This window comes from Patella vulgata, chromosome 5 (genome assembly GCF_932274485.2).
Source record: "Patella vulgata chromosome 5, xgPatVulg1.2, whole genome shotgun sequence".
NCBI classification, from domain to species: domain Eukaryota; kingdom Metazoa; phylum Mollusca; class Gastropoda; family Patellidae; genus Patella; species Patella vulgata.
This window is the reverse complement of record NC_065883.2, coordinates 17,387,578-17,408,522: the sequence shown is the minus strand read 5'-3', so window position 1 is coordinate 17,408,522 and position 20,945 is coordinate 17,387,578. Positions and strand designations below refer to the sequence as shown.

At 35.2% G+C, this 20,945-nt stretch overlaps 1 protein-coding gene across 2 annotated transcripts; it reads left to right on the top strand.

Moving 5' to 3' along the window:
- Window positions 1-5,333: 5,333 nt before the first annotated feature.
- Window positions 5,334-20,065, top strand: LOC126820979 (KICSTOR complex protein kaptin). 2 transcript variants are annotated; one of them, XM_050549216.2, is made up of 13 exons: window positions 5,334-5,522; window positions 6,004-6,237; window positions 8,428-8,510; window positions 8,867-8,963; window positions 10,083-10,128; window positions 10,987-11,065; window positions 11,605-11,675; window positions 14,895-15,004; window positions 16,546-16,653; window positions 17,284-17,365; window positions 17,759-17,894; window positions 19,024-19,374; window positions 19,910-20,065. In XM_050549216.2, the coding sequence occupies exons 2-13, from the start codon at window positions 6,018-6,020 to the stop codon at window positions 20,030-20,032; spliced, it is 1,506 nt and encodes a 501-aa protein (XP_050405173.1). In that variant the 5' UTR covers window positions 5,334-5,522; window positions 6,004-6,017; the 3' UTR covers window positions 20,033-20,065. The 2 variants fall into 2 exon arrangements, with proteins under 2 accessions (XP_050405173.1, XP_050405172.1); XM_050549215.2 differs by having other exon boundaries at window positions 5,334-6,237.
- Window positions 20,066-20,945: the final 880 nt, after the last annotated feature.

Sequence of the window (20,945 nt, the reverse complement as noted above, 5' to 3'; positions counted from 1 at the left end):
TTGTATCTAAACCAACAGAAAAGTGTTCTAAATCTCATCTGTCGCTAGGGCCCAATGGAAAAAGCAGCCTCAGACGGCCAATCCCTTAATCTGCCCTGATGAAAAGTTTATGCCTTGTTTATGTGGGATTCCATCTGGTTTGAACAAATTTAATAGCATGCAATACACATCTTACTGGGATCTTTAACACAAGGCATTCAGAAAATCACTCATGCAAAATGGTTAAGATGGTGAATTGTTAGATTTTCCATTGTTGAATCAAAGATTACTTTCAAAACAGTATATACAAGGGTCATAATCCGGCAGTAATTATAGAAAATTGTTGAAAATAAGTTTATGGATAAGGTACAGACAGCCAGGGTGATAACAATATATGACCACATTTAAACGTGGGCCTATAAAAATGAATTACATTTGGAAATGGCAATACCTCATTGAGTTCTATTAATCATATACAGGACACAATTCTATGGAATACAGTTATTGTGGATTTCCAGTTCAATTACTAAATTCCATTGAAGCAATTTGATTTAATCAATACCCAATTATTAGTTGGATATAAATACTTTTTCTGCTACATCACATATAATTTCAATGGCAGGGAATATGAATTTAACAATGTATGCTATCAACTTTTATTAAATAATCAATAATAAAGATAATATCACTTAAATAAAATTTTCAAAAGTAAATAAGGACCTGTGTACAATTTTATACTGTTATAAAATGACATCAAAAGCAATGTTCTCTGATTGATGAAATTAATCAAAACATACAGAAACACAATGAAAACGCATCACTGATTTCACTGAAAATCCTGGAGAGATATCAAGCAGCTAAAATGTAAGTTTTGTTATAATTGAAGGCTGGGCATTTACTGCAAATCAATATATGCCATAAAACATCCCCACATAGGGGAAATAACCTTCTGAATGGATGCATGTGTGATCCTTCTCCACTCTTTTGAATTAACACAACGATGCACTCTAGGTGTCCACGTATCAACCTTGGCATATCATTGCATCTTCAACAGAACTGTATGAGTATACTTACATGTGTAGCCTAGATTTTTGAAAGCCACATTTTATACCCCATGTCTGCACCATAGGAATGCAAATTTCAACTTTCCCATTCAGTTAAATTCATTTTTTTGTATGCTCCATCTGTGGTACATTTATGCAATCATGAAAACATCATTCTTGCAAACTATCAATGTGATCTGATATTACAAGACTACAAGATTAAATTCATTGTACCTCTCAAATCATCTATGGTTTGTTTTCATTGCATCTCTGTATATCATATCAGAAATTTTAAGACCCTCTGTCTTGTCTTCTAACAAACAGTCTGAATTTGGAAATTTCTCCTTAACGTTGCTGCAAGAGATTATGACTACAGTCTAGTAAGCTACGGTACATATGTTCTTATTCTAATATATCTTACTGAAAATTGATCTTTAGGGAGTCTACAAGTGGTCTCTACAAAATTTTCCAAACTAAAGTAAAGGGAACTAATCGAGAAACATATCACAAATGAAAAAGGGTGAAATGATAAGGGTTTACAGAAATACAGGATTATAAATTCAAACAAATACACGGGATAAAGACTATAAATAACCTATTTATACAAAACAAAAATTCAGACATACAAAATTATTCAACATGAGGTTTATATACTATTAATTCTGAATAATTTATAAACGATATAATTTTCACGACTACAAATGCATAAATGCATTGACTATACAAAACAGTCTATATCTGCACATTAAGATCATCTGAAGTCTTCAGCTGAAAACATTCCCTGAAACAAAAGATGAATAAATTATATAATGCTCTTTGGTGGACAACCCAGTAAAGTGAAATACAAATATGATATTAGCAAGTCATTTTTACAGGTCTGTGAAGTCAACGGGGTCTTTCGTGAAAAAGGAGGGGGAGTAAACTTCAGCATGAAATTGTAGGTATTCGGATAATGAATTTCATGAGCCGACATCACATTAATAGGAATGGTGATTATCTTGCTATGGGTTAATGTACCAAATTCTTTTTAAGAATAGCTATTAAGATGGCCCATGTTAAGATTTTATATGAAAATCGGTGGCACAATCAATGGGAAATTTGATTGAACAGAGTCAATGGGTCACATGGTCCTCAGAAATTGGTAAAATTGGTAAGAGTCTGCAAATTAAGTCATATAAACCAGAAATTATGGTACTAGTATTCACAAAAGGTCAAAAAAAGGGTATTTCCCTGGCAAAAATATTTCTTAAATGATATAAGCTAAAGCAGAGTTTTTCAAAATCAGTCACAGCATATTCATGTGTAACCTTAAAAGCTCATCCCTAAACCAATCCCATAAAAAGTCAAAATATAATTAACTGCCAATAATTTAGTGGAATCACTGATCATTGACTAGCTGGGCCTATTAAAGCAGAAACTGACTGGTCCAATTAAAGTTGACATACCTTAGCTCGTCTTAAAATGGAATCTTTGGAAGCATCATATGGTGCATCTTTACTAGGGATTTCTAGAACAGCCGGTATGGGCTCTGTATGCTTCTCTATTGCATGTCTAATCATCTCTGCATACTAAAAAGGAAAATATAGAAATTTTGAAAATAGTGCTTCAAAATATGTGCAACAAACCCCTAAAAAACACTACAACAACTTGTCACCACTCACCAGTATTCAGTGGGAAGTTACTTGCTCAAATAAAGAACACACTATCAATGCCTATCTCACAGTACTAGTGTTTTTAAAATTCTTCTACAAAGTTTAAAAATTAAACTTACTGTTTGATTTATCAGTATAATAGCTACATCATCACGTTTAATAAATGATTTAAAAACTTCCTCTATTTCTGGTACACTTGTATCTGAAACAATATACATATGTATTCTTTTTAAAAATTAAACTTACAAGTTCTGGGATATGAAACTACTCTCCCCAATTTCATATGACCAAGCAGAAAGATTTTTATTAAAGCTGGTGATTGTCATTTGCATATTTCGGAAAATATGTAATATTTTTTTACAGCTTAATCAATGCTAAAATGTTGTCAAATATATTAACTGATATTTAATTAAGAAAACAAAATCAAAATATCAATAGCAGCAGTGATTTATGGAGTGAGCTCATATCAGCTTTATAGCAGACAGTACCATATTCCATGGTGCATTGTGATGCATGCAATCTGATTAAAATACAGATCCATATTTCACTTCGTTTTGTTATACTTTCGATGGCCTCTACTACATGAAGAACTGACCGGTTGTAGTGAAAGGTCGCGTCGGAGGTTTTTTACCCTTTTACGTCAGACATTTGATTAACCAATCAACATTGATGTTTCTAGTGGGTTACCCACAGTTCCGTGCACCTCACGCCAAAAACTCGCCGTAACAGACTATTTCATTGGCTACTCCCTAACATCACCCAGAACGTGGGTTATATAACAACTCCCCCTGATCCTAGTGTAGTAAAGACAAGTAAAACAAAATTTTGAACTATAAAAAACAAAACGAAATAGGATCTGTGTTTTAATCAGATTATGATGCATGCAACTACAAACTGATTTACAGAAAGTCGTCATAATGGAATTTCTTCTCCCTGATCAGAACACGGTGATCGATTCTTTTCAGTATTTTAACGTAATTCCAGCATTGAACAGAGGAAAATAAAATCATTTACTCTTCATGAACCTAATACGAAAAATGCAAATCCTGTTTCAAATGTCAGATTCACATTTTATAGTCATTTTTTTCATTTTTCATTTCAGATTGCAAATTTATTCCGTTTCAAATCTGCATTAACTAAATTACATTAATGACATATAAATGTGATCTATGTTTACCGTATCAATTTGAGTTAGTATTTAACTGAACTTACTTTTATCTACAACTAAGAAATTTGGACGTCTATTTTTGTCGATTTCTCCTATTCCACCTAAAACAAACCCTGTACAGGTGTCCTGTAATGAAAAATATTGAATAAAATGCAAACACCATTCATTATGGCTATTAATATTTTAAATTCAATTTTTTAATACAGGGGTCTTATAAATCCACATCAAATGCTCTAAGCGCTGACCACACACCAAGCCCACTATAACACAAAACACACATAATGTCCTAATTAAAGATAACATTTGAAAAGATAGGTCTTGGAGGTTTGATTTAAGGAAGTTAATGTTTCAGCAAACTTTAGTTTTAAGGGCAAGGAATTCCAAAGTGTTGCAGAGATACATGTAAAAAGGCCTGGTACCAAATGTTTTCAATTTGTATTTGGGTGTCTCAAGTAGACATTGGTCAGAAGATGATGAAGGTCATATCATTGTAGATTCGGAGCAATATATAGATATGTGATTTAATATACATTATCGATTCTAATACAATTAACCAAGACGTATGTTGGATGGTATTGGGTAGAAATTTTAATATAGTACCAGTACTAAAATAAATTTATAAATATTTTAATGCTTTCTTATGATTTATGTGTGCATTCACTTTATCTTCCAACATATACAAATATTTTATATCTATTTATACAATCATGGTTTCACCTCATAAATATATTTGTGCCTTGGCAACCCAAAAATTTTAGCACCTTATGTTCATAGCATACTGTTACTTTTAGACCCTATTATACTGTAGATGCATATTTATATACAATCTAAATCTAAATAATAGAATCGATATTGACAATGTCAACAAATAAAAAATAAGATGTCGATGCGGATGTATTTGATGTCTGACGTCAATGCAACGATTACAATAAAGATGTTGAAAAAAGATGAAATCCGAACATGAAAATTGTCCTTGTTGGTTTTAGAAATGGATTAGAAACAATTTTTGGATTCGGTGGACTGCAAACGTTTTATATAAATCCAGTAAAATAGTTTAAATATACACAGCCTGTTATTTAGTTTACTTACTTCGTCGCCAATCACCGCGATAAGTCTCCCTTTCTGAGCTGCTCGGATCGCCATTTTGACTATCTTAAAATCACATGACTATAAGTAGCCTCTGTCAACTTGTCGAACGACCAGATACACACTATTCTACCAAACCAGCCGACCTATCAAACAAAACATTTGAGTAGTGTGTTTCTATGTAAATATATTGAGTATTTCTGACTTACATTATAGGTATTTTTTTTCAATTTTCATAGTGAATAATTTTGTTGCAAAGGAGATTTGGTCAAACATTAAAACCACCATAATAATGTTTTTCCTCAGATGTGAGTTATTCGCGTCTCTATATACATTCGGTGGACTCCGGCATAAAACTAACCAATGAAACGTTTCTGACCCAGTTGGACGAAGGAGTGACTAAATTTCGATTGACCAGACCCTAATAATGGATTGACAGGTATTCAAGCAACTCCCAAAGAAAAAAGAAATTTAATTAGAAGGAGCATGCAATCATTCAGGAAATAGATAAGATTCAGTGATATAATTTTAGTAATGAGTTATCTAATGAATTCGTGTATAAATATAAAATATCCATTGCTTGAATCTTACAAGGTAACATATAGATGCATTTAGGCCAATTTATATTGACTATTATTGCTGTTGTTAGTTGTTATTCAGTTATTGATAAATGCAGCCCCACTCAGACTCAGTGTCAGACTAAAAAAATGGTTGAAAAGATACCAAAATTACAATGCACCAAGTTATAGTACCTGGCTGTACCATAAAAGATCAAATCTCTAGATGAATTATTAACTGAATATAGAACTGTCAACTACACAACTACATGTAGGTAAACCTGACACGATCCTAGGAATATCAAGCTCTCTATTGACTCTATAATCCAGTAACAAATAGCCTGTTACTTATAGTAAGTAGGTGTTTAGGTATTTAGGCACAACGACACCATCAAACTTAGCTGCAAGTTACTTGTGGCGTCTTCTCTTGTCCGAGACAAGACGGAAGATATCAATAGTGGAACCATAGTCCAGGTCCAGACAATGGCACAGTGAGCAATTATATTTTATTATTAAAGAAGTTCTTAAGTTCATGATGTCATCAGATAGAAGTTGGAGGTGGACTGATGCACATTATTGTGGTTTAACATCACAAACTAACATTTATGGTATGACTAGAATATCGAATGTGAATGGAACTAATCGTCTGTTGGTCGCTTCCTTGAAGGGAGATGTTGTCTCTGTTGAGTATAAAAAGATACAAAATAAACTAAAGCCATGTTCAAGAGCAGTGCAATTTACTTATATACCAGGTAAACACAAGACTTTATATTTTATAATGCAATGGATAAGGCCTATACTGTCTAATTTATTATCATCATAGATTGCTTGATTACGGTGGGAATTAATGCCGCTTATACTGTCTAATTCAGTATATCATCATACATGTACATTCCTTGCAGTGGGGATCGATAAGGCTTTAACTCTCTCATTAGTGTCATACATTTGTATTTATTGAATTGATTTGCCTATTAGACTTTCACATAATCCGTTTGACAGGTATAAGGAGAGACTGTCCCTGTACACATGTCAGTGTCTGTACCGTACCTTACTTAGTCACATATTCCAACCATAACCCCAACTCGAGGTACTGTTACAATACACCATCATTGCACTGCAATACCTATCTTGGAGCAGTTTTTGAAATGAAAAGATTATTGCTCTGGAAAATTTGGTGAGAATGTTTTATTAGTACTAGCCTTACCATATGAAATCGATCTTGTAATGTCATCAGTTAGTATGATTTAAATTAAACATGCATTATGCAACAGCTAAATCTGATTATTGCAAGTCTTAATTTAGGCTTCAGATGTTATAGAAATTATAAATTAGATCTTTATTTAAACAACAAGACCAAAATCAACTCTGTAGACCCACGGATGGCTCGGCTACAGCTCGGATTTAAATAGGATTTCACTAATTGATTAAATCAGATAAGGGGTAACCTGATGAAAATACGTCAGTTAGATCGAGGCTAAATGATAGAGTGTACTTAGCGAGGCCGCTGTAAAGTGTTTCCGTATGCCATTGAAAACTTTACTTGATAATCGAGATATGTAGGTGGAGTTAACGCCTGTCAATCAAACGATCTGCGAAGGTGAAGACACATTTCGCTACCATTTCTAGGCAAATATTACAACAATGATAACTATGTTCAGAATAAAGTAATTTGACTGAATTTTTCAATATATTCTTCTTTCATCATCTACTTTTGAACTGTTATAGCAAGAATGGCCAACTCTCTATAAAAATCTCCCATAATGTATCTTTAACAAAGGATATTATTATTGACCAACTTTAAAAAAAATATGCACTTTGTTTCCTCATAGCTCCTTCACTATGGAGTGGTCTCATTCTGTTCTACTCCACTATACCCTGAGTTCATCCATGGGGTATTCACATATTTAAATTATCTGCCCTTGATCATAGCTTGAGTCTACGAATGAATCACAAATCAGTTTACAAACCAGTCTTAGCCTCATTGTTTACGTTCACAACAATATGGTGGCTTGTTTGCTTGATTAGGAGAAAATTTGCAAGAGATTTAATATAAAAGTTGTGACATGCACACAAAAAGATGCCATAAAACATGTTTTTGATGGGAAAGATGTTATTATGTCAGTCCAAACAAGCAGTGGCAAGTCGTTATGCTATTAAGCGTATGGTACATGAAGATAAGAATAGCACACTCATCAAGGGCAGATAATTTGAATATATCTCCCCCAAAGATGTGGAATGGAATGAAATGGGGTTTAACGTCCTACTGTTCTGCTCCTATACTGGGCTAATGAAGACGGGCATACGCCATACAGTGTGCTATGAGGGAAATTTTGCCCGGGCAGCGGCACTATCGTCTACTCTTATATCAAATTCCAACTGCCAAGGGATCTTTTACGTGCATTCCAATGTATACACGGGACCTCGGTTTTCCGTCTCATCCGAAGGACTAGACAGCTGTCCTTGTCGGGCCCTCCGTTCTGCACCACTGACAAGAGGAAACCACGTCGGAAAATCCAGATGCACTTTCTCGGCCACCCGACCTCCAGACTAGCGAGCCAGCGTCTTAACCACCTAGCCACCGTGGCTCCGTATAGTGGAGTGGAATGGAATGAGATCACTGGTGATACAAAGGATTGGTTCTTTTACGTGCTTACTGAAAACCTGGGTGGATCTTGGTTTTTCATAACATCCGAAAGACTAGACACTTTTTCCTTGCCAGGCCCACTGTCCTATACCACTGACACAGGGAAGCCAAGGTGGAAAATCCTGAGGATTTCTCGCGCAACTTTGGGAGTGAACCTGAGCATCATATACACTGACCCACCGTGGCTTCACAGATGCTTAAAGATAATAAAGATTATATCATTCGTGGTGTGAATATTGCGATACAACAATATGTATATCAATGTATTATAACAAACATTTGTTTTATCTTCTTGTAGCGGATGCAGAGATAGTATCTATTGATATTATGAATAAATGTGATCCTGGTTCAGGCTTAGTTGTTGGAATAACTTTTATTAGGGTAAGTATCAATGATGTATATGTGTACAGTCTAGATTTAAGGTTTGCCATTGAGTATAGGAAGTATCTCTCCTTCCCACACCACATTGGAAAATCTAGAGGAACTAGTTTGTGAGGCAGCATCTTACTCACTAAGCCACAATGGCTCCAGGTCTTGTATCTGACATTTAACCTTTGTGACAGACATGTATCAAAAATATAAAAAAAATAATACAGAAATTCTACAAATCTATGCCTGACAGGCAGGCATAAGATATCGTCTGTAACAGGTGGCGTATTTTTAGTCTTGTTATTAGTATTTTGAGAGTTGGAGAAAAATAGAATAAGGTTTTTTGTTCACGTTTCTTTTGATTACAGCTTCAAGGTGGTGACAATAAACCAACTGGTCAGTTTTTGAATCTGTATTTTTCTTTCGAAGAAAGTAGTGAAGAGGTTAAACAAGATATAATGGCCAGTAAGTAGAGGTTGTAATGATATTGTAAAATGGAGTACCCTCCCTTCTACTGCATTAGTATTCTCAGAAAAAGAGTTGAAATGTGCTGCAATGACTCGGCTAATGAATGTGGCCATGCACCATACAGTGTGTTATGAGGGGAATTTTGCCCGGACAGTGGTGCTATGGCCTACTTTTACATGTATATCGAATTCTGACTGTCAAGGTTATTTTACATACTCACAGGACCTCGCTTTTCCATCCCATCTGAACAATTAGACGCTGCCCTTGCCAAGTACTCATCCTGCACCACTGACAAGGGGAAACCATGCTGCAAAATCATATTGACCAACACCGGGAATTAACCCCAGATCTTCTGGTTAGTGATCCAGTGCCTTACTCTCTGAGCTATTGTGGCTCACTATGACTTATGATTAACATGGCCAATACATAAACTACTCTTTACTTGTTGCCAGCCTTGTCTTTCGATTGATGCCCACATAATTAGCCTGGCCCGCTAACGAGACAGAGGTGTTTAGTTTAAAGTAAATAGTAAATGAATAAATTTAAAGATATTAATGATATTAAAATATTAGTTATTTTGTTAGAATTCTAGCCAAATTATTTCCAGGTCATTCTTTATAGTTTTCATAAAGTTTATCCTGAGTAAGAAGAACCTATTGTGTTCAATGTAGAGAAGAACTTTTAGATTGTTGTGTTAGTCTCAGAAAATCAAGTGACACTTTAATAAACAAATTACTTACTGTAAAATAAATATTTCAATTTAGTGATGTAAGTGCATATTTTAATGTGATCATGTATTAGTATCACTCATCTGTCCATTATTCACAGAGGCGAAAATAATCCTGACAAGGACAGCTGTCTAGTTGTTTGGATGGGACAGAAAACTGAGGTCCCGTGTACACATTGGTATGTACGTAAAAGATCCCTTTGCAGTTGGAATTTGATATAAGAATAGGCCGTAGCACTGCTGTCTGGGCTAAATTTCCCTCATTGCCCACTGTATCATTTTGAAAATTGTATGAGTTGTTTAGCTCCTAACTATTGCAACTTTGCTGCCAGTAGTAGGCACATATTTTATTGCCTAGTAACCTATGTTATTGTTGTTTTGTTTTTTAGAAACTATAGAGTTGTCATTTGTTCCATACCAATTAACACACACTTTGTAAGTATCATTTATTGTAGTTGTTTTTATACGTCCACATTGAAATGTGGTCTTATATTGTCGTTGCCCCCGTCCCGTCGGTCCGTCCGTCCGGTGGTCCGGCGTCCACAATTGCTTGTGGACGCTCTAGAGGTCAAAGTTAATATCTGATTTATACACAGCGTTTAAGGTCATGAGACGAAGAATCCTATTGATTTTCAGCGATTTCCGATTATTACTGCCAGAGTTATGGCCCTTGATCACTTTGAAAAATCTTGTGGATGCTCTAGAGGCCTAAGTTAATATTCGATTGACTTTAAATTTATACACAGTGTTTAATGTGCTGAGACGAAGAAGCCTATTGATTGTCAGCAATTTCCGATAATTACTGCCAGAGTTATGGCCCTTGATCACTTTGAAAAATCTTGTGGATGCTCTAGAGGCCAAAGTTAATATCTGATTGACTTCAAATTTATACACAGTGTTTAAGGTCATGAGACGAAGAAGCTTATTGATTTTCAGCGATTTCCGATAATTACTGCCAAAGTTATGGCCCTTGATCACTTTGTGACGCTCTAAAGGCTAAAGTTATCATCCGATTGACTTTAGATTAATACACAGAGTTTAAGATCTGTTTAAAAAGTTAAACTTGAGAATGCCAGGAGTTCAATGTAAACCTCCACCCCCAAGAAATTAATCCTATATTTTACAGACCAACTACCAAAATATGAAACATGAATAAATAAGCCATTTCAAAAAGTTATCTTCCAAGTTCTCACCCGACAAGATATTTTGAAATGGAACAGCACCTGTTTTTTCTGAAATTGTGATAAGACCACTTCATTGAACTCTGTTTTTTTTATTGATCTATATTTTTAGGTTGGTACACAATAATGACAACAAAGAATCCATATTCCTGTTGTGTGGTAGTGATAATAAAATTCATATGTACAAAGATGTAAGATATTTTTTCGTTGATAATTTAACTAATATGTTTATAATCTAGGCAATTTAACCATCTTCACAGATCATGAGTAATAATTTTTTTTTTAGGGGGCAGGGCCAGCATTAGGCTTTGTATATGTATTTACTGAATCATGGCTAATGAAATGGGGTTTAACATCCTACTGTTCTGCACTGACTGGGCTAATGAAGAAGGATATATGCCATACAGTGTGCTATGAACGAAAATTTGGCCCGGTCATCTGCACTGCAGCCTATCTTATTTCGAATTCCATCTGTCATTGTGTTCACAAGACCACATTTTTTGTCCCATCCAAACAACTATACAAAGAATTTTTTTGACCAGGATTGAACATGGGACTTTCAGCTGGTTAGCGAGTCAACATCTTATGCTCTGACTGAGCCACCGCTGCTCCCGGGCTAATGGTCCTGTTGGAAAAACTGAAATGACCTATTAAATCACTGTGAAAGTTAAATACTTTCTTAGATAATAAATTATAAGCTACTGAGTGACAATTTATTTATTTTATGAAGGAAGCAGACAATAATTTTTTAGAAGAAAACCCTGATGAATATTTTCCAGAATTTAAGGATTGTGATAGCAGGTTTGTAAATGTTTTGTAATGGCAACATTCTTTAAAGCCGCAGATTGTCATTTGCATTTTTCAGTCAATATCTCATTTTCACGGCAAAAATTGACTGAAATTGATTATTTAGCATTTGATTAAGAACAGAAATCCAAAATATCAATGGTAACTAATCATCCGACTTGTATTCAATTGGAATAAGGAATCTGATGCAAAATATTTAATTCATCTTATCTTGTTCAATACCAAACCAGGGCTCACGCTGGCTTTCAATTTTTTTCGCCAAAATTGATGATAATTCCTATATAAAAAAAATGTTCATATTTTTTCCCGCCAACTGGAATATTTTATCTGCCAAAAATGTGTGATAAAAAAGACAACATCTAACAATGTTATGTTTCAGTTAGACTTATTATAAAAAAATTACCGATATATACAATACAATATACAACAACTTTAAAAATCTGTCTTTACATAATAGATTAGCAAAGTTTGGATTTAATAAGATCAGATTTTATTTTTGGTGACTTTAGTCTATTTGAGCACCGTACTGCACAATATATTTTTAGTATTTACACGTCAAATCCCATCCAGGGATTGCCAATTAATTTTTATACGCCCACATTTTCATGTGGACGTATATTGTCGTCGCCCCTGTCTGTCCGTCCGTCCGTCCACAATTGTTTGTGAACAGTCTACAGGTCACAATTTTTATCAGATTTCAATGAAACTTGAAATATAGGTTTCGATATTGGCATGTATCGGACTGTAACTTCATGGATTATGTCCCCTGATAGTACGAAAAATCACGTTTTTAGTTTGTGAACACTGTAGAGTTCACAATTTTTATCTGATTTAGTTTAAACTTGAAATGTATGATTATAACCCAAAGATCTCGGTTCCTTTCGATATTCGGGCATATCTGAACATTCTACAGGTCACAATTTTTATCAGATTTCAATGAAACTTGAAATATAGGTTTCGATATTGGCATGTATCGGACTGTAACTTCCTGAATTATGGCCCCTGATTGTACGAAAAATCGCGTTTTTAGCTTGTGGACCCAATAGAGGTCATAATTTTTATCCGATTTAAAAAAACGTATTATGATATCACCGTTAAACCCTAAGCGTAAAAATATGGTATATCAAGGTTGTGGACCTTATAGGTCACAATTTTTATCCGATTTTGTTGAAACTTGAAATGTAAGTTTATCACCCAAAGATCTCGGTTCCTTTCGATATTCGCGCATATCGGACCGTAACTTCCTGAATTACGGCCCCTATCCATCTCTCGAAAATGTGGGCGTATCCTGTCTGGCAGCCGCTGGTTTATAAATTTATGTGTGCGTGTACAATGGGCAAATTGTTATTTTCAGGTACTGTAGAGGTATCAGAATCTAAATCCCTGATAGAATGATATAAATTTCAATTATATTTGTAAGAGATGCTTACAATTATACCTGTCTTTAACTTTTAGAGCAATTTGGCGACGGTAATATGATACAAATGGCGAACTGTTTTCTCGCTCAAGAATCGTCACTATTCTTCTTTTTTTTTATGTTTTCGACCAGTGCTAATAATATAATTTGAAATAATATCCAATATGCATGCTTGTATATTTTACATGCCGTATATGAAACCACTGTAAATGGAATTCAGCTATCAAAATAATTAATTCTCTTCAAAAGGAACTGACGGCCATTTTGATTACATGTATTACCATTCTTTTTAAGACGAAACGAAACATCAATCAAGTAATCACCGCTTAGATTAATCATTAGGAGTAAATAATGACTTGGGATAGGCTTTCTATAGATCACTGGCAATTATCAATCAACTAATCATTAATCCAAGACAGTTGATTAGTATTACTCATTGACGCGATCCGGATTATCAGCCAGTTGATTAATTTAAAGTACCCCGCCATGTGATTGACACTAAAAGTAGCTAAGTCTCTAACTCAATAACATCCAAAATCTTCGACATTGAAAACACGAATTATTGATCAATTTAAATCAACATGATGTTGTGATCTTACCGGGAAAAGATGGCCTTCTGATATCCAATATTTAAGAAAAAATAAACATTTTACAATTGGTACATGAATCGTGTACCATAATGCGTTTCAGTGCTATTTGTAATAAGGGACTCAAAAAACGAGGCTAGGCATATTCCAGAAGTCATGTCAAACGGTGACACTATATTCTTATCTGGAGAGCATTCGCAATAAATACTATCGGTGTAGACTGGAATAACCAGACGCTAGAGATTGCCATTCGATTGAATCTTCTGGCGTATTTCGCCCGAGCCTTACTGATTAGAAATTACAATAAAACAGAAACGATTGAATGTAAATCAGTTTATATACATTCATATTACATTATTGTATGCGTTACGACCCATTTGTGTCAATTTCTAGGTCCCAAATATTAGCGATTTAGCTCCTTTAATAATGGTTAATCCAGGATAAATAGGATTAGAATTTGAAGGAATCGCCTGTACCGCAAAACATTATCGCCAAAAACAAATTTTAGTCGCCACTTACATATTTTTATCACAAATTGCTACTTTGCCGACCGACAGTGTGACCTCTGTACCAAACAATCTGATTAAAATACAGATCTATATTTCGTTATGTTTTTTTATACTTTCGATGGCATACACTACATGAAGATCTGACCGGTTGTTTTGGTAGGTCAGACATTGATTAATCAATCAGCGTTGGCATTTCTAGTGGTTTAGCCACAGTTCCGTGTATGGAATGCCAAGAAGTCACCGTAGCAGACTGTTTCATTGTCTTATCCCTCACTTTAATCAAAATGCCGGTAATATAACAACTTTTCCAGATCCTAGTGTAGTAAAGACAAGTAAAACGAAATTTTGAACTATAAAAAACGAAACGAAATAGGATCTGTGTTTTAATCAGATTGAATACAAATGAAATCAAATAATTTTGGGACTGACATTCCTTTTACATTTTCATCTTTTATAATCTTGTAGTTTTGCAAAGGATTCAGAATCCCTGAAATGACGATTAGTGGTTTTAATTGTTGATAAATCCTGTTACCTCTGTCTAAATACCTGTAATTTTGAAACCTTTATAACCTATCCTCTGTATTGCAGTTATGCACGGTTTGAATTTAAAATTTCTAAGCAAACTAAAAGATTTGAATTGATGTAACAGTAAAAGTAATCTAAAGAGCTGTGTATATGATTTCCTGTATTAATGTTTCAGTACACTACGACTTGTAATTAAATATACAGATAATTACACCAAAAGATTAACGGCTATGGGCTTCCAAAGTGGAACAGTTAAATTTTCTTTGGTTGATGTACAAAAAAATGGTAATTATACGCCTGCTGTGGTTGGATATTTCCATCACCCCTGTCCATCTATCTCTCATTCACATTTCCTGTAAAGCTCAAGAGGCTAAGGTTATCATTCGATGAACCTTGAATTTATTTGCAGTGTTATGTTATGTTCATCAGACGAGGAAGAAGATTGATTTTCCATGATTAGCTATAGTTACTTACAGAGTCATGGCCTTGCTCTCTATAAAAGTTTTGAGGCCACTCTAGCTATTAAAGTTACCATCTGATTTTCAATCGGGTCCATTTATTATTCCCATGATACAATGTAGCATATTGATTTTCAATTATTGATCAAACTGAAAGATTGCCCAAGTGAAATGAAATGAAATGAAATGAAATGAGGTTTAACGTCCTACTGTTTTGCTCGGAACTGGGCTAATGAAGACGGGCATACGCCATACAGTGTGCTACGAGGGAAATTTTGCCCTGACAGTGGCACTACGGCCTACTCTTATATCGAATTCCAACTGTCAAGGGATCTTTTACGTGCATCCCAATGTGTACACGGGACCTTGCCCAAGTGAAAGAGAGAAATGGGGTTTAACGTCCACTCGACACAAACTAGGTCATTTCGGGACTCTCATATACGGTTTAATTTTATTTCAATAATTCGCTTGCGCGTAGGGGTCTTTAGCGGTGGGAGGAAACCGGAGGACCCGGAGAAAACCCACAAGGTTGGACAGGCGCCTAAGTGAAAGAACCTTATTTGTTGGCGCTGATGACTTTGTTGCCTGGTAACCTATCTTTATGATCATTCTTTCAATTATATAGGGGATCACGGTGGCTAAGTGGGTAAGGCGCTGGCTCGCTAGCCTAGAGGTCGGGTGTTCGATCCCTGCATTGGCCGAGAAAGTTCATCCAGATTTTCCGGCGTGGTTCCCCCTTGTCAGTGATACAGGACGGAGGGCCTGACAAGGACAGCTGTCTAGTCATTCGGATGAGACGAAAAACCGAGGTCCTGTGTACACATTGGCTTGCGCGTAAAAGATCCCTTGACAGTTGGAATTCGATATAAGAGTAGGCCGTAGTGCCGCTGTCCGGGCAAAATTTCCCTCATAGCACACTGTATGGCGTATGCCCGTCTTCATTAGCCCAGTTCGGAGCAAAACAGTAGGACGTTAAACCCCATTTCATTTCATTTCATTTCATTTCAATTATATAAAGGGGGCACAATTTTATTTTTAAGAATGACATCGGTATGTCAAGAACAAGGCAGAATTAGTTTTTATGACATTTTCATTGACTATATAGACATAATATTTTGAAATATTAATGAAAAAAAACAACCTTACCAACCCTGCAAAAGTATTGTTTGTTAATATGAATTATTGATGTTATGTTATTTGTATTTTAAGAGGAGTATATTTCATATTCAAGGTAATAATAAGAACCCTGTCCCGTCCCAATATCCACCTGCCTAGTAATTTTTCTTTGATCTGCCTAGAAATAAGCATGCAAATAATTCTGGTTTCATAGTATATATTTTTGAGGTTATTTTATTCATATATTTGTAGTTATATTAAAAAGTTGGTGTTCTACACATGGGAACCCTATTACTTCTATAGTTATATTTAATCCACAAAATCAAGTTCCATGTCCATCTTTTATAGAGTCCTCACAAGGTATGTATGATGTAAACAATTTATTGATACATATTTAGAATGCACACTAACATCCATAAGGGATTGACGGTTCATGTTCTACAGATTTGTTTTATTATAAATTGCCATGCAGTGTGCTATTAGAACAATTTTACCCAGGCAGTGGTGCTACTGTCAATGGTTCTTTTGTGTGCACACCAGTGTGTACACAGGACCCCCCGAATGACTAGACACTGGCCTTTGCCAGACTCCATCATGCACCACTTACAAAGGGAAACAACTCCGGAAAATCCTGAGGAGTTTTCTTGGCCAACACCAAGATCCAACCCGTTCCCTCCAGCTTATCGAGACAGCACCTAATACACTGAGCCACTGCAGCTCCCAAAAGATAACATTAATGATGTTGGAAAAACTTATGATCCATGCATATTGATATATGCTTTAGGTATTATCTTGATATTGTGCAGTGTGTGTTAAATACAAGCATGATAGTTGAAGTTAATGCCTTGGTGAAATTCATCTCATTATTTCAAACATAACCATACAAAACAAAATGCCAATATTAATCTAAAATTATGTAAATAGTTGCTAGATCTTCTATATACCTCTAGTTTCCTTTCAAGTGAACTATGGTTTTCTTTTTATTTTCAGAAAATGGTGGCATAGACGAAGAACGCACATTAATATATCATTTATTAGTTACAAGTGCTCTTATGCCTGCTGTTGTTTATAGGTAAAATTTATTAATAGAATAAGTAAACTTTTTTCAGTTCAGAACAAAATGTACATTGAACATTTCAAATAGCTAGACCTCGTGGATTTGCAAAAATTCCTCTACTTCTGTGAAAATATCTCTTCTACTGTATGTTAACATATCTCTTCAACTGTATGTTGAAATATCTCAACTTTTTGTATGTTAAAATATCTCTTCTACTGTATGTTAAAATATCTCAACTTTCGTATGTTAAAATGTCTCTTCTACTGTATGTTAAAATATCTCTCCTATATGTTAAAATATCTCAACTATTGTATGTTAAAATATCTCAACTTTTGTATGTTAAAATATCTCTACTGTATCTCAACTTCTCTTAAAATATCTCAACTTCTGTTAAACTTGTTTTTGTAGGAATGTTTTAGTCGAAGGATTAGAAGATTGTTTAACACTACCTAACAGTGAGAAATATGATTCACCATTATGTTCTTGTGTTGTTGATATAGATTTTGATGGTCAAAATGAGATCTTAATTGGTACATACGGTCAGGTAATAAAAAATTTATTTCTGTCTTGGATATTTTCCCAAGGAATCTTTATTCTTGCATTTTCTGAAAACCAGTGAATAAAGTCTAATGGTGATTGACAGAATCACAGTGTTGAGAGGTTGGATACGGTGATATATACATTAAAGTCAATGGAGAAATTAATGGTGGTCTACCTCTAGGCCAATAGGGGATTTACTCCCCTTGATTGGAGTTATTGGGAATAGTCAGTCTGGACATCCCAAATTGACAGAATTGCGTAAATGTGCAGCAGATTTAAGCCCTGTCACAGTTCTGTGCAGTCCCGACATCAGAGTTGCTGTGAGTAGAATCAAGACGTAATTAAACACAACAAATATGTTTCAGCAGCATGGTTGGTTAAAATATTTTCTTACGCAGTCACCACATGCGTTGTAGCCCGAAATCTCCCATTTCACTCATTTGTCACTATTTTCAGGATTGAGAGAATTCGATTCCGGATTGTTCATTTGAGTGTCCCCCTAGAGAGTAAATCATAGAACAGAAAAGTAAATCTGAAAAATCTAGGTTTATTTAATACACTGATTGCTAAACTAATTAGAAATTTATAAAATGAAATAAAAAGAAATGGGATTTAACATGTTACTGTTCTGCAACAACTGGGTTAATGAAGACGGGCATATGCCATGTAGTGTACTTTGAGGGAAATTTAGCCTGGACATCGGGGCCATGCCGACTCTTATTTCAAATTTGAAGTGTCTAGGGTTCTATTATGTGCACGCCAATGTGTACATAGGACCTCCGTTTCTCTGCCCATTGGAACGAATATACATTGTCATTTGCCAGACTCTCCGTCCTGCACCATTGACAATGACGGAGAACCACACCAAAAAATCTGGATGAACTTTCACGGCCAAAGCAGTGATGGAACACAGGACCTCTAGGTTAACGAGCCAGTGTCCTACTCACTGAGTCACCATGGCCCCCGATTTGAATTTTATACCCCGACATTGTCATGCATTTGTATATTGTCATCACTCCTGTCTGTCAGTCTGTCATACCCAAAAACGTTTTATTTCTTTAATATTAAGTGCAGTAGACCGGTAAGTAATTTAAATTTTACTGTACAACGCTATTATTTGTTTTATTTAACAGGAATTGTTGGCCTATAAATATACTCAACAAGATGCCGGTTCAACGTTAAAACAAACAGAAGACATTATACCTGACATTAAAAAACGATTGAAATTTAAAACATTGAACGAGGAAAGTGAGACTTTAAATTTGAAGAAATTAAAAAGTTCATTGGAAAGTGTTGCAAGTTGTGCTAGTCGGAATCAATCAAATGAAAGTTCTCCTGATAGAAACTATAAAAAAGAAGGTTTTGAGTTATTGTGGACGAGAAGTTTTGCTTATCCTGTAGTTGGAGTTGATAGTATAGATATTATGGGGGATGGTATGGAAGATTTAGCAGTAGTAACATTAAAGGGCTTGCACATATTACAGGTATGGCATATCATTGTTAGCTTTGGCCTTAAGATATTTTGGACAGTATGTTTAACATATTACAGGTATTGCATATAATTGTTAGCTTTTGGCAGATATACTCCGGTAATGTTCCGGACGTAAAATCTATCTGAGTCGTTATCTAGTTTTTAACTATCATAGTGAGAACTGCCAACTGGTTATCGAATCTCCCATAATGTATCTTTAAAGGGATAAATTTCAACATATTTGATGTATTCCCCATAAACTCATGATGGTTTTCAACTAAGTTTGAAATGTATTTCCAGGATTGTGACTTTTTCTAAATGATTGATGGAATCAAGGAAATATGGTCTTCTATGTTAGCATTATTCTCACTATGTAAAATCCTAAATGCACACATGGGTTTTCTCTGGGTCCTCCAGTTTTCTCCTAGAGCTAACGACCCCTACACGCAAGCAAATTATCGAAATAAAATTGTTAGTCCCAAAATGACCTAGTTTGTGTCGATTGGGTTTCCTGTTTTATTCATAATAAATAATTTTACTATTTTCAGCCTGATTTAAGTGAAGTAGCTAAGGTCTGTTTAGAAAGATTACGTATATTGGCCGATACTGGATCAGAGGTGGATGATGCTTACCTGGAACTACAGAATGAAAGTTTAGAAGGAGAGATATGAAATATTTCAAATTAAAATATTTATCTAATAAAATGTAATTGTTCTTCTTCCATGATATGGGTGGGTTGGATGGTCGAATGGTCTAACGCATGCGCTTTAGATCATAAGATCTGTCATTGAGTCAAGTTGCGTTATTTCGAGTCGGCACTTGTATGTGACAAGGTGTAAGGTTGCATGTCCAACCTTATGGGGTTTCTTTGGGTCTTCAGATTTACCCCCACTGCTAAAGACTCCTATTTTATCATGTTATCATATGACCTAGTTTTTGTTCAGTAGATGTCAAACCCTATTTTTCTCTCTCTTTTGTGATATCAGAGGAAGCTACGGTTGTCTTGCAATAAGATCCAGGGTTTGAACCAGGCATGAGCTATAAGCAGAACCCCTGGATGTCATTTGTCAGGGATTGTGGCTAAAGAGCGGGAAACAGGGCTGTAACTAGCTCAGAGCAAAGAGTAGGGGGGAAGTGTTCTCGGGGATGCTGTAATATTGACGAACAATGTATATCTATGTTTTTTATGGGCCGAAAAAATTTTCACAGGGGGGGGGGACTTTTTTCGAGCCCCCCCCCCCCCTCTGTGCCCCCCTAGTTACGGGCCTGGCGGTAAAGGAAAATGTGTTTAGTCATGTACAATTGAAGGGATTTATAAATTTGTCCCCATAAAGATGTTGATATCCCATGGGTGAACGGTTAGCTAAGACGTATAATAGCTAAGACGTATAATACGCAAACGTAATACGATAGAATTCATAACCGGGCCAAAACGCATGAATTTTTTTGGGTGAAAATTTTGTTATATCTGACGTAAGAAAATTTAAACAAGAATACTACGATATAGTGATAATAAAATTAAATCATATAAATTAAATAAAAGGGCTTGGTGGACACTTTTTAAAAGTCATGCTTTTCATACCG